Source organism: Diaphorina citri, unplaced genomic scaffold (assembly GCF_000475195.1).
Source record: "Diaphorina citri unplaced genomic scaffold, Diaci psyllid genome assembly version 1.1 scaffold385, whole genome shotgun sequence".
Classification (NCBI taxonomy): Eukaryota; Metazoa; Arthropoda; class Insecta; order Hemiptera; family Psyllidae; genus Diaphorina; species Diaphorina citri.
In genome coordinates, this window is record NW_007377820.1 from 195538 (window position 1) to 209878 (window position 14341).

A 14341-nucleotide genomic window follows, 5' to 3' on the forward strand; every position below is an offset into this window, starting at 1 on the left:
GGATTTTTGTGATCTATTCAGTATTCTTGTCCAAAGTCCAGCTCACAACGGATATAATGTCGTCAGTGAAGTCGGCAGCATTTTCTTCTTCTGCCACATCTTCTTCCACAGCCGCTTCTTCCGGTGCTGAAGAGTCCGTGCATGAAGAATCTGGAATAAGAATCAAATGAGTGGATAAGAATTAGTGAAATAAGAATCAAATAATCTGGAATAAGTGGATCAAAACAGATGACATTTTATGAGTCTGAGAAGACTATTAGGTACTGTCGCTCATTTCAGGTTTTGTATGACACAGGGAAAACCTGAAGTGAGTTCCCGGCCTATAGGACCTGAAGAATCTGAAGATGTTAATGAAGACGGGCACGAGACTAGGATTTTCAGAAATCTTTATGACAAAGACAAGAGGCCTGACTTACTCCACTGGTGTCTAAACTGTCCAGTAACATTTCAGTGCCAGGTTAAATGGCACTGATTGAGTTCGTTCCGTGTAGGTAGGTACCAAAAAAGAGGAGCTTTGACCTCTTTGTCTATTATTACTGGGCTAACATTTAGAAATTTAAACTTACCAAAGATTCACACTTTATCCCGGCAGTTGTCGTGAGCAAATTATTGCCAATCGACATTTTCAAGAGATTCGGCAACTTCTGAAAGCAGCGATCATCCATGCTGCTGATTTGATTGTTCTGCAAGTCAATGTAGCCCAAATTTTCGTGGTCAAATGGTACGACTTGACGAATTCGGTTGCTTTTCATGATCAGCGCTTGTAGGAATGGTAGTTTGGGGATTGCCGTTGTTTCCAAGAGGTTTTCGTTGATTTCCAGGACAATCACACAAGGGATTTTGGCTGCAACTTCTGAAAGCAGCGATCATCCATGCTGCTGATTTGATTGTTCTGCAAGTCAATGTAGCCCAAATTTTCGTGGTCAAATGGTACAACTTGGCGAATCCGGTTGCTTTTCATGATCAGCGCTTGTAGGAATGGTAGTTTGGGGATTGCCGTTGTTTCTAAGAGGTTTTCGTTGATTTCCAGGACAATCACACAAGGGATTTTGGCCAGAACTTTGAGCTGAGGGTTATTGAGGAGATTATTGTTCAGATTGATAAACTGGATGTATTGATAACATCCGATGAGGTCGATGTTGGTCAACATTCGCTCTCGAGCGTCCAACTTTAAGTAGGCGTACGAATCTCCCAGGTAGGTGTTACCTAAAGCAAACAAATTGAAACCAATCGAAAGTCAGCCTATACTAAAATCTATAGATCCCGTCAGTGTTATTTATCTGTAAGTGTCCATCTGGTTATTTTTTGAGTATTTTGTTGAGTGTTGAGACATTTTCGAATCTCGTAAGTTAACAAGTCCTAATATGTATAGAACTATAGGAAATGTTGTGACTTGGCGAGGCTGAGTGCTACCGCGCTCGTAAATCTTGTAATACACATTTACCTACCTAATAGACACAAACACTCCGCTGCAATCTTCTCCGACAAAATGGTATCTTCAATAGGTTTTTCTTCCTTCTTGTCTCCTGATCCTACAGGAGAGTCCGCAGGCTTCTGAAGTGTCTTATCCTTAGACGGCCCCAGCTTTGACATCTTTCCGATGAAGTTAGAAATCCGTGCTTTCAAGACAGTGCGGGAATGTTAAAAGTTCGATACTGATGAAACTTTTCTGATTTCCAATTGAGGGAATCCTGGCCAGTCAATTTTAAATTTGCCAGAGAGCTGAACATTCCATGCCCTGTAAAATGAGGAAAAGGCTTTTCCGATGAAGTTAGAAATCCGTGCTTTCAAGACAGTGCGGGAATGTTAAAAGTTCGATACTGATGAAACTTTTCTGATTTCCAATTTCCAGCTGAGGGAATCCTGGCCAGTCAATTTTAAATTTGCCAGAGAGCTGAACATTCCATGCCCTGTAAAATGAGGAAAAGGCAAAAGAAGTTCTCAAAAATAAATAAATAAATAAATAGTTCAAACATGAGAATGTAGATTTCGGTCTTCTCCGACGTAGTGTGAGAAATGTAGAGATTGGGGCTTAAATACCTATCCAAAGATTCGGAGGTAAAATCCCTATTCGTATGGCCCGAGCTAGCAGCGGTGAGTTACAGAAAATTTGTGTACTTTCATGCTTCAGGCTATTACATCGGTTATTGAAATTATAGCACGAACAAGATTTTTTGGATACAATACTCAATAGGTAGATACCTAAGTCTGTATTCATAAGGTAGACTTACTACAAAATACCTAGGTAGGTACTTTGCATAAAAATCATTTTCACTTTGTAAGTTAGATATACAGGGTTGGTCTTTTTCTAAATTCCGCGACTGTTCCCCATCCAAAAATTACTAAAAGGTCGAGCATCGAACCCTGTATTGGATATTATCATCCCTCAGTCATCAGCATAGAAATTGAATATTAGAAATCCTATCCTGTCCTCTCGTCTCTTCCTTTCCTCCTCCTCCATATTATCATCCCTCAGTCATCAGCATAGAAATTGAATATTAGAAATCCTATCCTGTCCTCTCGTCTCTTCCTTTCCTTCTCCTCTTGCTTCTCTTCCTTCTCCTCCTGCTTTTCCTTCCCCTCCTCTCCTTCTCTTCCCCTCTCTCCCTCTCCAGGAAACTAAGGGCTTATCTTGACCCCAATAATAACGCCCGGGACTATGATTGGAATACAAAGGAGGATAACGTCGGGACATAAAGTTTTACCTGATGGGCATTTCAGCTTTTAGTAGCACAAATTGACCAGGGCTCATTTGCATATCACAGCGTCTTGAAATGTGCGGTACCTATAGGCGTATAGGGAATACCGAGCTTTTATGGAGGTATTTACCCAACTGCTTTTACCTATTTGTAGCGTATTGTATACGAGCTTACATTATCCGTAGCATTTGGGCTTACTATACTTGGAAGTATGAGTAAGTAGGTACAGTAAGTTAAGAAGTAGGAAATTGAAAGTGAGAGGCAGGATTTTACTTGAGAAACAAAAAAATAATAATAAAGAAATAAAATAAAAAATAAAACCTTAATAAGAGGCTTGATAGAGGAAACTAACAACTATAGAGATCTTATAGTCCAGAAATCGAAGAGAGAAGGAGATTAAGGTAGGAGAAAGGATGCCATTCCGAGAACGAACCTTGTCTTACCTATTTGGGATAAAGATCGTCCCGGGCGGGAATCGAACCCTAAAAAAAAATAGAAGAAAAAAATGAAACATTAGCTGCACTCTGGTGGGATTTTGAGAAACAAAAACGGAACATTCTCAGTTGTAAATAAATGTGCAAGAGCTTCTGCGTTTCTCTAGCAGAGTGCAGCACCTTAATACAAAGGAGGATAACGTCGGGACATAAAGTTTTACCTGATGGGCATTTCAGCTTTTAGTAGCACAAATTGACCAGGGCTCATTTGCATATCACAGCGTCTTGAAATGTGCGGTACCTATAGGCGTATAGGGAATACCGAGCTTTTATGGAGGTATTTACCCAACTGCTTTTACCTATTTGTAGCGTATTGTATACGAGCTTACATTATCCGTAGCATTTGGGCTTACTATACTTGGAAGTATGAGTAAGTAGGTACAGTAAGTTAAGAAGTGGGAAATTGAAAGTGAGAGGTAGGATTTTACTTGAGAAACAAAAAAATAATAATAAAGAAATAAAATAAAAAATAAAACCTTAATAGGAGGCTTGATAGAGGAAACTAACAACTATAGAGATCTTATAGTCCAGAAATCGAAGAGAGAAGGAGATTAGGTAGGAGAAAGGATGCCATTCCGAGAACGAACCTTGTCTTACCTACTTAGGATAAAGATCGTCCCGGGCGGGAATCGAACCCTAAAAAAAAAAAAAACAAAAAAAATGAAACATTAGCTGCACTCTGGTGGGATTTTGAGAAACAAAAACGGAACATTTTCAGTTGTAAATAAATGTGCCAGAGCTTCTGCGTTTCTCTAACAGAGTGCAGCACCTTTATCATTTTCAAAACGCCAGGTAGTCGGAAAGACAAACTCATCTAAAGAAATTTATAATTTAATTTTAATGAGCTAATTAGTTAGGTAATAATTAGATAATTTATATTGAGCTATAATGAATATAAATAATTGTTTTAATTTAATTTAATTATAAATAATATCCATGGGCAAATCGAGAAACATTGGTACCTAATACTTGTGGCTTCTATTTAGGACCGACCAAGTTTTGAAAAAAGCTCGAAAAGAGTTTGCGATTCTCAGATCTTTAGTTATTAGTTAGCCTTTGACCCAAGTCGCTCAAACTTTGCTTAGGGATTCCTTTTAGGATGCAGATCAAAAGTGTCCAGTGTCCACTGCCTAGGTCTTGAAAAGTTTTTCAGCAAAATCTTCAAAATTGAAATTAAGTTAGCACCCAAAACGCGATGGATAAATAGTGTCTCCCTCTACACCCAAACACCCCCTGCAGTCGTGACCTTAGAAAGGCTTTGATGATCCTCTTTTCAAACTAATAAAATTAATTTAGGTTCTCAGAAAAATAAATAGAGGTATTCCAGAAAGCAAACTTCTATACTCCCTACTCTCTTTTCTAGAAAAAGAAGGCGGGGAGGAGAGAGAGATAAAAAGGGAGGGGGGAGAGATAAGGGAAGGAGAGAAAGGGGGAAAGAAAGAGATAGGTTTCTTACAAAGAACCATTTTGATGTTTCTGGAAATTAAATACAGAGTGAGAGCGAGAAAAAAAGAGGGGGGGAGAGAGAGAAGGAAAGAAAGACGATAGGTCAAAAGAAAAGGACAGAGGTTAGAAAATCTAATTGAAAAACCTCTTCAAGACCTGGACTAATATCCCTATATCTATCTTTCTCTTTCTTTCGCGTTTCTCTATCTTTTTTCTCAACATTCTCTCTTCTTTTTCCTTCATTGTAGAATGTAGAATCTAGTTCATATACACTTGGCAGTCCAATACCAGAAAGAGAGAGAGAGAGAGAGAGAGAGAGAGAGAGAGAGAGAGAGAGAGAGAGAGAGAGAGAGAGAGAGAGAGAAAGAGAGAAAGAAGGACGGACTAAAAAAGGTAATAAGTGTAATAACAAATGAAAATCTCTTTCTCTTTCTGGTAGGTATTGGACTGCCAAGTGTATATGAACTAGATTCTACATTCTACAATGAAGGAAAAAGAAGAGAGAATGTTGAGAAAAAAGATAGAGAAACGCGAAAGAAAGAGAAAGATAGATATAGGGATATTAGTCCAGGTCTTGAAGAGGTTTTTCAATTAGATTTTCTAACCTCTGTCCTTTTCTTTTGACCTATCGTCTTTCTTTCCTTCTCTCTCTCCCCCCCTCTTTTTTTCTCGCTCTCACTCTGTATTTAATTTCCAGAAACATCAAAATGGTTCTTTGTAAGAAACCTATCTCTTTCTTTCCCCCTTTCTCTCCTTCCCTTATCTCTCCCCCCTCCCTTTTTATCTCTCTCTCCTCCCCGCCTGCTCTTCCGATGTATTTAATTTCCAGAAACATCAAAATGGTTCTTTGTAAGAAACCTATCTCTTTCTTTCCCCCTTTCTCTCCTTCCCCTATCTCTCCCCCCTCCCTTTTTATCTCTCTCTCCTCCCCGCCCAATTCATAGATAGGTACGGACAGACCTTTACATTTCGTTTTTAATTTCAAATCCTGGAATGCGAAGAATTTATTAAGGAGTCCAAGGATAAATTCCCGAGTAATCCCTCCTACTGATAGTGACAGTCCATTTCATCACACAAAGAAATCACGCTGTATAATTGTCGGATACAAAGGAAGATAAGCTCCTAGCCAAAGGCTATTAAAAAATATTCCAGGGAACCATTATCACGTCAGGGATCGTGTGAGTGAATCCGTTGATGAAATTAGAAGATCGTGAGTCGTGAGGAGGTGCGGAGTTGTGGGATTAAATCTGAACACACACCTGGGATTCCGGGATATTAGGGGTGATATTGTGAAGGACAATGCGCACAATAGGGACGTTCTGATGATGACACATTAGATGGTGAAACGTGCGAGGAATTTAATCAAATCCGAGAAAAGCTTGTAATATGTGTAGTTGTAAGTTTTGATCTTGTGAATTTTTTTTAACATACCGTATAAGAACAACTATTTGATGTCTTTGAATATTGGTTCAGGATCTAGGAATTTTATGTCCTAGAATTCAGATCCTAAGAAATGTAAATACCAGCAGCAGGATTTGAATCATCAACAGGTTTTGAAGTTCCTACTACCCCAGTTTGATGTTTGATCTTAGGTATTTATTTAGCTGGAGGTTGTAATGTTGTATCGTTCAAGGATCATTATGGACTAGTGAAAGCTCAATCGATAGAAACAAACCAGGAAGAATATTAATCTTGTTTTTCTTTGCGTTTTCCCGTGTACAGACGGGGTCGGCGTATTTCGTCAGCCTCTCAATCAGCCCTAACTAGGGTGATTGCTTTGGGCTGACATTTGGTTTTGGCTACAAATTTTACGAGTGGATTCCCTTCGCACTCAACGTAATGCTATTTCTTTAGCATACTGAAGTTGAGATTAATACCTATGTATGTATTTATTTAAGTAATCCATTTTATTCAGGTAAGTATCAGTGTTAACGTTGTCAGATGGATTTTTCACAATTTGAGTGATTTTTCATGTTAGATATTCTCCACTCTAAGCATTCTTTTGTAGAAAAGATATGGCTCCCATGGGACCGCTTTATTCCCTCTTTCTTTCTGTACCTTTCTCTCCCTCTCCTTCTCCCCAAGTCTTTCTTTACCTTAGTTTTCTTTTCTCTCTTACTCAAAATACCAGACGCTCTTTTTCTCTCGTTTTTCATCACTTCTCATATTTAATCGTCCAATTTTTAAAAGATTTTATTGACTTCGTAGGTAAATTAGTTATAATTAGCCTGGCACATACTTATAATAAATAAATCAGACTATGAGGTAACTTCTATATATTTCCATCCATCAAAACAGCATAGGTGTCATCAAGGATATTTTTTTTTTCCAATTTATTGTACCTATGATATTAAGATATTATAAATAAAAATAAATGAAGTATTTATATATATATAAAAAAAAAATACCTACTCATTTTTGAAGTTCTATTGAGCGTAGCTACAAAGGTAATTTTACCTATAATATGTATCACCACACCATATTACATACTTTCAAGATTGGACTTCGTGATGTTACCTTCGGTGTTTTGGAGCCAAGGAAAGAGCAATCCCTCTTTTATTTACACAATTATCATCCCTAATTCTTAGAAAAAGAGGCGAAGATAAAAGTCATACTCCGTCCTCTAAGACTGACAGAGAGGGAGGGAGATGAAGAGGGGAGGGAGGGAGGGAGATGAAGAGGGGAAAGAGGAAGGGAGAGGAAGGAAAAGGATAAAAATATTTGTCATGTCAAGAGAATAATGGAATTTATTTATGGATATCTAAAAGACAGGTATCTTATACCCTAGTTTTAGATATTTAAATTTATTAAATTTTTGAAATATCTCGGTACTCACTCTCTCTCTCTCTCTCACACAGTATTTAACTGACCGGACTAAAAGTGCCGATCAATACGTTTCGGTATTATCAATATTTGCACCGTGTGTGAGTACCAACCTACCAACTGCTAAATAAATACCTAAGATCAAACATCAAACTGGGGTAGTAGGAACTTCAAAACCTGTTGATGATTCAAATCCTGCTGCTGGTATTTACATTTCTTAGGATCTGAATTCTAGGACATAAAATTCCTAGATCCTCAACCAATATTCAAAGACATCAAATAGTTGTTAAGATACGGTATGTTAAGAAAATTCACAAGATCAAAACTTACAACTAAGAAGAAAAAGAAAAATTCCGTTGGTCCTCATTTTTCCTGCTCTATGACTTTGAAACATCACCCAAGTAAGCGCAACAGATCTATTCAAATCCTGCTGCTGGTATTTACATTTCTTAGGATCTGAATTCTAGGACATAAAATTCCTAGATCCTGAACCAATATTCAAAGACATCAAATAGTTGTTCTTATACGGTATGTTAAAAAAAATTCACAAGATCAAAACTTACAACTACACATATTACAAGCTTTTCTCGGATTTGATTAAATTCCTCGCACGTTTCACCATCTAATATGTCATCATCAGAACGTCCCTATTGTGCGCATTGTCCTTCACAATATCACCCCTAATATCCCGGAATCCCAGGTGTGTGTTCAGATTTAATCCCACAACTCCGCACCTCCTCACGACTCACGATCTTCTAATTTCATCAACGGATTCACTCACACGATTCCTGACGTGATAATGGTTCCCTGGAATATTTTTCAACATTAGAAAGAACAAAGTACCCATCAAGTAGGTAAGTCCAATGAAACAAGTATGAATCTAGAAAACAAACGATGGGATTTCGATCCGTCCGAATAATTTAGATCAGAGGTTCTCAACCGGTGGTACGCGTACCACTGGTGGTACGCGGATACATTTAGGTGGTACGCACTACGCAGTCATATATTAATAATAACAATAAAAAATGTTGAATGGTGGGGTTTTAAGACTATAATTAATCAAAATAATTGATAAGAAACTAAAAAAATCGTGAACGAATCAAGAAACATCATTAAAAAAATCTCATAAGTGGGTCTCGATCTTGCAACCTCCACCTTGCTAGCCATATATAACTATAAGGTGGTACGTCAAAATCTCTGAAAATTTCAAGTGGTACGTGTTTACTAAAAGGTTGAGAACCCCTGATTTAGATGGTTTTGCAAAAAAACGTGAAATTGAAATGAAGAATTTGCAGATCTAGACTCCTACTTTGTCTTCTATGGATCCATACTTTATTCAGATACCTAAGTACTATTTGTGAGTACGGAGGTAGGTACCTACCTACATTTCCACTTTCTTTGCGAAGTTCAAAAGAAAAGTCCACTAGTTAATACAAACAAAATCTAGAAGTTAATATAAAATTCCATTTTCTTTTATTCCGTGTGTCGTGCCGAGCCATTTGTTTTTTCCTAGGTACTATTTGTTGAGTACGGAGGTAGGTACCTACCTACATTTCCACTTTCTTTGCGAAGTTCAAAAGAAAAGTCCACTAGTTAAACAAAATCTAGAAGTTAATATAAAATTCCATTTTCTTTTATTCCGTGTGTCGTGCCGAGCCATTTGTTTTTCCTAGGTACATTTCGTGTGTGCCCTGCTGCCCTGTATTGCTAGGAGGTTCTTTATTTCCATTTCTTTTAATATTTAATTGGCTTTGTATCCCACAATTATACAGCGTGATTTCTTTGTGTGATGAAATGGACTGTCACTATCAGTAGGAGGGATTACTCGGGAATTTATTCAACACTCCTTGGACTCCTTAATAAATTCTTCGCATTCCAGGATTTGAAATTAAAAACGAAATGTAAAGGTCTGTCCGTACCTATCTATGAATTGCAGAGCGTCTCGCCCCAAAAAAAGGTCAAGGAAAATGGATATGGAATTAAAAATGTTTTTTTCTTAGTTTTTCAGTACTCACTATGTTAGACGCTTTAGGTAAATTTAGATAGATCTTAGATTACTCATAATTTAAGCCCAAGTTCAAGAACGTTGATCGTTGTAGTACAAATGAAATGAAAAAAAAAAAAAAATCTATAGCATAGAAAATACTGAAAAACTTACCATAAAAGTCGTCTGGTGGATTTTTGTGATCTATTCAGTATTCTTGTCCAAAGTCCAGCTCACAACGGATATAATGTCGTCAGTGAAGTCGGCAGCATTTTCTTCTTCTGCCACATCTTCTTCCACAGCCGCTTCTTCCGGTGCTGAAGAGTCCGTGCATGAAGAATCTGGAATAAGAATCAAATGAGTGGATAAGAATTAGTGGAATAAGAATCAAATAATCTGGAATAAGTGGATCAAAACAGATGACATTTTATGAGTCTGAGAAGACCATTAGGTACTGTCGCTCATTTCAGGTTTTGTATGACACAGGGAAAACCTGAAGTGAGTTCCCGGCCTATAGGACCTGAAGAATCTGAAGATGTTAATGAAGACGGGCACGAGACTAGGATTTTCAGAAATCTTTATGACAAAGACAAGAGCTGAAATCTGAATGGGCTTTTTTCTAAGTGAATAAAATAAGGAGGAGTAAAGTTACGTTTCTTGAGTGAAAGTATAGGTAAGCGAGGTACTCAATATTAAATTTCTCAGTAAAACTCCCTGATAAAAAAATTACCTAAAAAACTAGTTTGACTAATACAAAATTATCGTTTGTTGCACCTCTAATGATTGGAGGACACTTACCCAAGAGCCGCTCCACTTCATCCCATTCTTCCGCCGTCACCTCCGTCTTATTTAAACGTCTGAGCCGTTTCAAATGAACCAAAATAGGACCTCGAACTTCTTTCCCATCCCCATACTTGTCATAAGCGTTCTCGAAGCAAAGCAAAGTGGTTAGCGAGGGCAACCGTTTCAATCGGCGAAAGTCTTTGACTCGTCGGATCTTGTTTCGTCTCAGATTCAGATAGTGGAGTTTGGACAGACTCGGTGGGAAGGAAGAGCGGCCGAGCCTCTCGATTTGATTGCCACGGAGGTTGAGAACCTCCAGATTCACCAGGTGCTCGAGGCCGTGGATTTTGGAGATTCTATTGTTTTGCAAGTACAGAAATACCTGTGCGGAGGTTGAGAACCTCCAGATTCACCAGGTGCTCGAGGCCGTGGATTTTGGAGATTCTATTGTTTTGCAAGTACAGAAATACCTGTGTGGGGGCAGAAAAGTTCACACGATAATAAAATTATGCCCGACTTACTCCACTGGTGTCTAAACTGTCCAGTAACATTTCAGTGCCAGGTTAAATGGCACTGATTGAGTTCGTTCCGTGTAGGTGGGTACCAAAAAAGAGGAGCTTTGACCTCTTTGTCTATAATTACTGGGCTAACATTCACTGATTGAGTTCGTTCCGTGTAGGTGGGTACCAAAAAAGAGGAGCTTTGACCTCTTTGTCTATAATTACTGGGCTAACATTTAGAATTATTATTAAATATGTTTATATTAGACATCCTAGGTTATAAAGTTATGAAATAGGTAACTACAAAACTTATTACCTTTATATGATAAGTTTCCTTGAAAAAGTCCACGGAGGTGGACGAAACTCGAGTCGGATAAGATCAAAACCGGAACGTGTATCCATTGTATCATATAAAGGTAATAAGTTTTGTAGTTACCTATTTCATAACTTTACTTTTAATCTTATTTAAAACTGGGGAATATTTCACTTACAAGAGTCTAAATTAGTTTCCTAATGCCTTTGCGGGAATCTACTTTTATACAGTTTGTACCAAACGAATCAACTCACTACTCTTATACCTATACAGTGTGAACAAACCGTATAACCACTAGTTATCTGAGAACCTACAGGGTGGATTATAAATCTCTTCTTATTTTTCTTCGCCTTTTGCCGTGTACAGACGGGGTCGGCGTATTTCGTCAGCCTCTCAATCAGCCCTAACTAGGGTGATTGCTTTGGGCTGACATTTGGTTTTGGCTACAAATTTTACGAGTGGATTCCCTTCGCACTCAACGTAATGCTATTTCTTTAGCATACTGAAGTTGTGATTAATACCTATGTATGTGTTTATTCAAGTAATCCATTTTATTCAGGTAAGTATATTAGCGTTAACGTTGTCAGACGGATTTTTCACAATTTGAGTGATTTTTCATGTTAGATATTCTCCACTCTAAGCATTCTTTTGTAGAAAAGATATGGCTCCCATGGGACCGCTTTATTCCCTCTTTCTTTCTTACCTATCTCTCCCTCTACTTCTCCCCAAGTCTTTCTTTACCTTAGTTTTCTTTTCTCTCTTACTCAAAATACTAGACTCTCTCTTTCTCTCTTTTTTTTTTCATCACTTCTCATATTTAATCGTCAAATTTTTACTTTCCTTATCCTATAGGAAGGAAAGTAATGTAATCGGGTCAAATTTTCGATGGTTAGTTTTTAGTGCCAAAACACGTTTTGAGGTCCCTAGAGCCTAAATCCAAAGTTTCAGCCACTGGCCCGTGTGTGTGTCTGTCTGTGTGTGTGTGTCTGTCTGTCTGTAAACAAAATATCTCGAGAATGGTAAGAGCTAGAGACTTTAAATTTGGTATGTAGCTGTCAAATTTGACAAGGATGCGACATGAAACTTGGCTGAGATAGGTGCTGCGGTTGGCGGTATTTTGACCGCTTTTTGGCGGTTTTCTACCGTTTTCTGGCGTAGTTCAAACATGAGAATGTAGATTTCGGTCTTCTCCGACGTAGTGTGAGAAATGTAGAGATTGGGGCTTAAATACCTATCCAAAGATACGGAGGTAAAATCCCTATTCGTAAGGCCCGAGCTAGCAGCGGTGAGTTACAGAAAATATGCTTCGGTCTTCTCCGACGTAGTGTGAGAAATGTAGAGATTGGGGCTTAAATACCTATCCAAAGATTCGGAGGTAAAATCCCTATTCGTATGGCCCGAGCTAGCAGCGGTGAGTTACAGAAAATTTGTAGAGGTATTGTAAAAATTAGAGGTAAAAAAAAAAAAAAAAAAACACTCAAATAAGCATCATTCAATAGGATAAGGAATGTCGTGTGATGTTTACACCAGATTTTTGAAGTTCTATTAAGCGTAGCTATAAAGGTAATTTTACCTGTATCACCATATTACATACCTACTTTCAAGATTTGACTTCGTGATGTTAACTAAGGTACCATGCTGTTTTGGAGCCAAGGAAAGAGCAATCCCTCTTTTATTTAGACAATTATTATCCCTAATTCTTAGAAAAAGAGGCAAAGATAAAAGTCATATTCCGTCCTCTAAGACTGACAGAGAGGGAGGGAGATGAAGAGGGGAGAGAGGAAGAGGGAAGAAGGAAAAGGATGAAAATATTTGTCATGTCAAGAGAATAATGGAATTTATTTATAGATATCTAAAAGACAGGTATCTTACCCTAGTTTTAGATATTTAAATTTATTAAATTTTTGAAATATCTCGGTACTCACTCACTCTTTCTCTCTCTCTCTCTCACCTTACCTCTGTCTCATCCCCCCCTTTCCTCTTTACCCTCCTATCTGTCTCTCTCTCCCTCATTTCCACTCTCCCTCTCCCTTCTCTCTCTCATTTCCCTGTCATCTTTACCCTCCCCCTCTCTCTCTCTTTTGTCGTTATCCCTCTCTCTCTCATTCCCTTTCTTTCGTTCCATTCTTCCCTTTTTTTTTCTCATTCGCTCTCTCTCCCCCTCATTCTTCCTTCCCTCTCTCTCACCTCCATCCTCACCTTTCTCTCTACAAGATTATTAAACCGAAAGCCGTTTCCCGTTGTATAAAATACCTGGAGTACCCTGCTCAATTCCTTGGGGACCTCAAATACAAAACGCGAAAGGCGGCTCGGGGGGCGTGTTGTCTGGAGAGCCCGGAAAAGTCGTCTATGCCGGGAGAAGTCTTGGCCAGGAAAAGTCATCTTGACGCAAGTCGCGAGTTTCTTCGCCAAATGTGCCGGTCAGACTTTGATGTGGACAGTATTCAATTATCCTTGAATCTCAGATTTTCACGTCGCTCAGTACAAACTACCGTTGTTCATGTCCTGTAAAATAATCTCTCCCTCATTTCCACTCTCCCCTCTCCCCCTCTCTCTCTCTCTCTCATTTCCCTGTCATCTTTACCCTCCCCCTCTCTCTCTTTTGTCGACATCCCTCTCTCTCATTCCCTTTCTTTCGTTCCATTCGTCCCTTCCTCCTTTTTTTATTCGCTCTCTCACCCCCTCATTCCTCATTCCCTCTCTCTCACCTCCATCCTCACCTTTCTCTCCACAAGATTATTAAACCGAAAGCCGTTTCCCGTTGCATAAAATACCTGGAGTACCCTGCTCAATTCCTTGGGGACCTCAAATACAAAACGCGAAAGGCGGCTCGGGGGGCGTGTTGTCTGGAGAGCCGGGAAAAGTCATCTTGACGCAAGTCGCGAGTTTCTTCGCCAAATGTGCCGGTCAGACTTTGTGGACAGTATTCAATTATCCTTGAAGAACGCCTTAACCTCAATCTCAGATTTTCACGTCGCTCAGTACAAACTACCGTTGTTCATGTCCTGTAAAATAAATTACAAGACGTGAAATTACTAAGTATAGTTACATCAAATTTCTTGGCGACTGGAAACATGTCTTTGTAGTAGACATGAGTATCAAACCCGGTACACACCTAAACGATATGTCTCCCATCTCAATGTTCCAACTTTGTCTATCGTTAGATCGTTGTGAATTAGCGATATTTGAGCAAAATTTTAGGTCTAACCAAGTAAAATTTGCTTAAAATTTCCTAATGCGTACCTACACTACACCCACAGTCCCACAACGATCCATCAAAAGACGAGGTCACTCTCAAC

General features: G+C 38.7%; 2 protein-coding genes across 2 annotated transcripts; both read right to left on the reverse strand.

Moving 5' to 3' along the window:
* Positions 1–13: 13 nt before the first annotated feature.
* LOC103508300 lies at positions 14–13530 on the reverse strand. Its single transcript, XM_008472843.3, has 6 exons — positions 13296–13530; positions 1449–1738; positions 1049–1206; positions 567–839; positions 417–432; positions 14–150 (listed from the first exon to the last, which is right to left on the reverse strand). Exons 2-6 carry the CDS (start codon positions 1591–1593, stop codon positions 14–16), a joined length of 729 nt encoding a protein of 242 aa, XP_008471065.2. The 5' UTR covers positions 1594–1738; positions 13296–13530.
* LOC103508301 (leucine-rich repeat-containing protein 23-like) lies at positions 9651–10780 on the reverse strand. Its single transcript, XM_026822933.1, has 3 exons — positions 10751–10780; positions 10245–10611; positions 9651–9787 (listed from the first exon to the last, which is right to left on the reverse strand). The coding sequence occupies exons 1-3, from the start codon at positions 10778–10780 to the stop codon at positions 9651–9653; spliced, it is 534 nt and encodes a 177-aa protein (XP_026678734.1).
* Positions 13531–14341: the final 811 nt, after the last annotated feature.

Coding starts and splice junctions, on each gene's coding strand:
- LOC103508300 (XM_008472843.3), bottom strand. CDS start 1,593: ATGTCAAAGCTGGGGCCGTCTAAGGATAAGACACTTCAGAAGCCTGCG. Junction 1,207..1,448: donor GGAGTGTTTGTGTCTATTAG/GTAGGTAAATGT, acceptor TGTTTGCTTTAG/GTAACACCTACCTGGGAGAT. Junction 840..1,048: donor AGCTCAAAGTTCTGGCCAAA/ATCCCTTGTGTG, acceptor GTTGCAGCCAAA/ATCCCTTGTGTGATTGTCCT.
- LOC103508301 (XM_026822933.1), bottom strand. CDS start 10,780: ATGTTACTGGACAGTTTAGACACCAGTGGA. Junction 10,612..10,750: donor ACAGTTTAGACACCAGTGGA/GTAAGTCGGGCA, acceptor ACCTCCGCACAG/GTATTTCTGTACTTGCAAAA. Junction 9,788..10,244: donor TGAAGTGGAGCGGCTCTTGG/GTAAGTGTCCTC, acceptor TTCTTATTCCAG/ATTCTTCATGCACGGACTCT.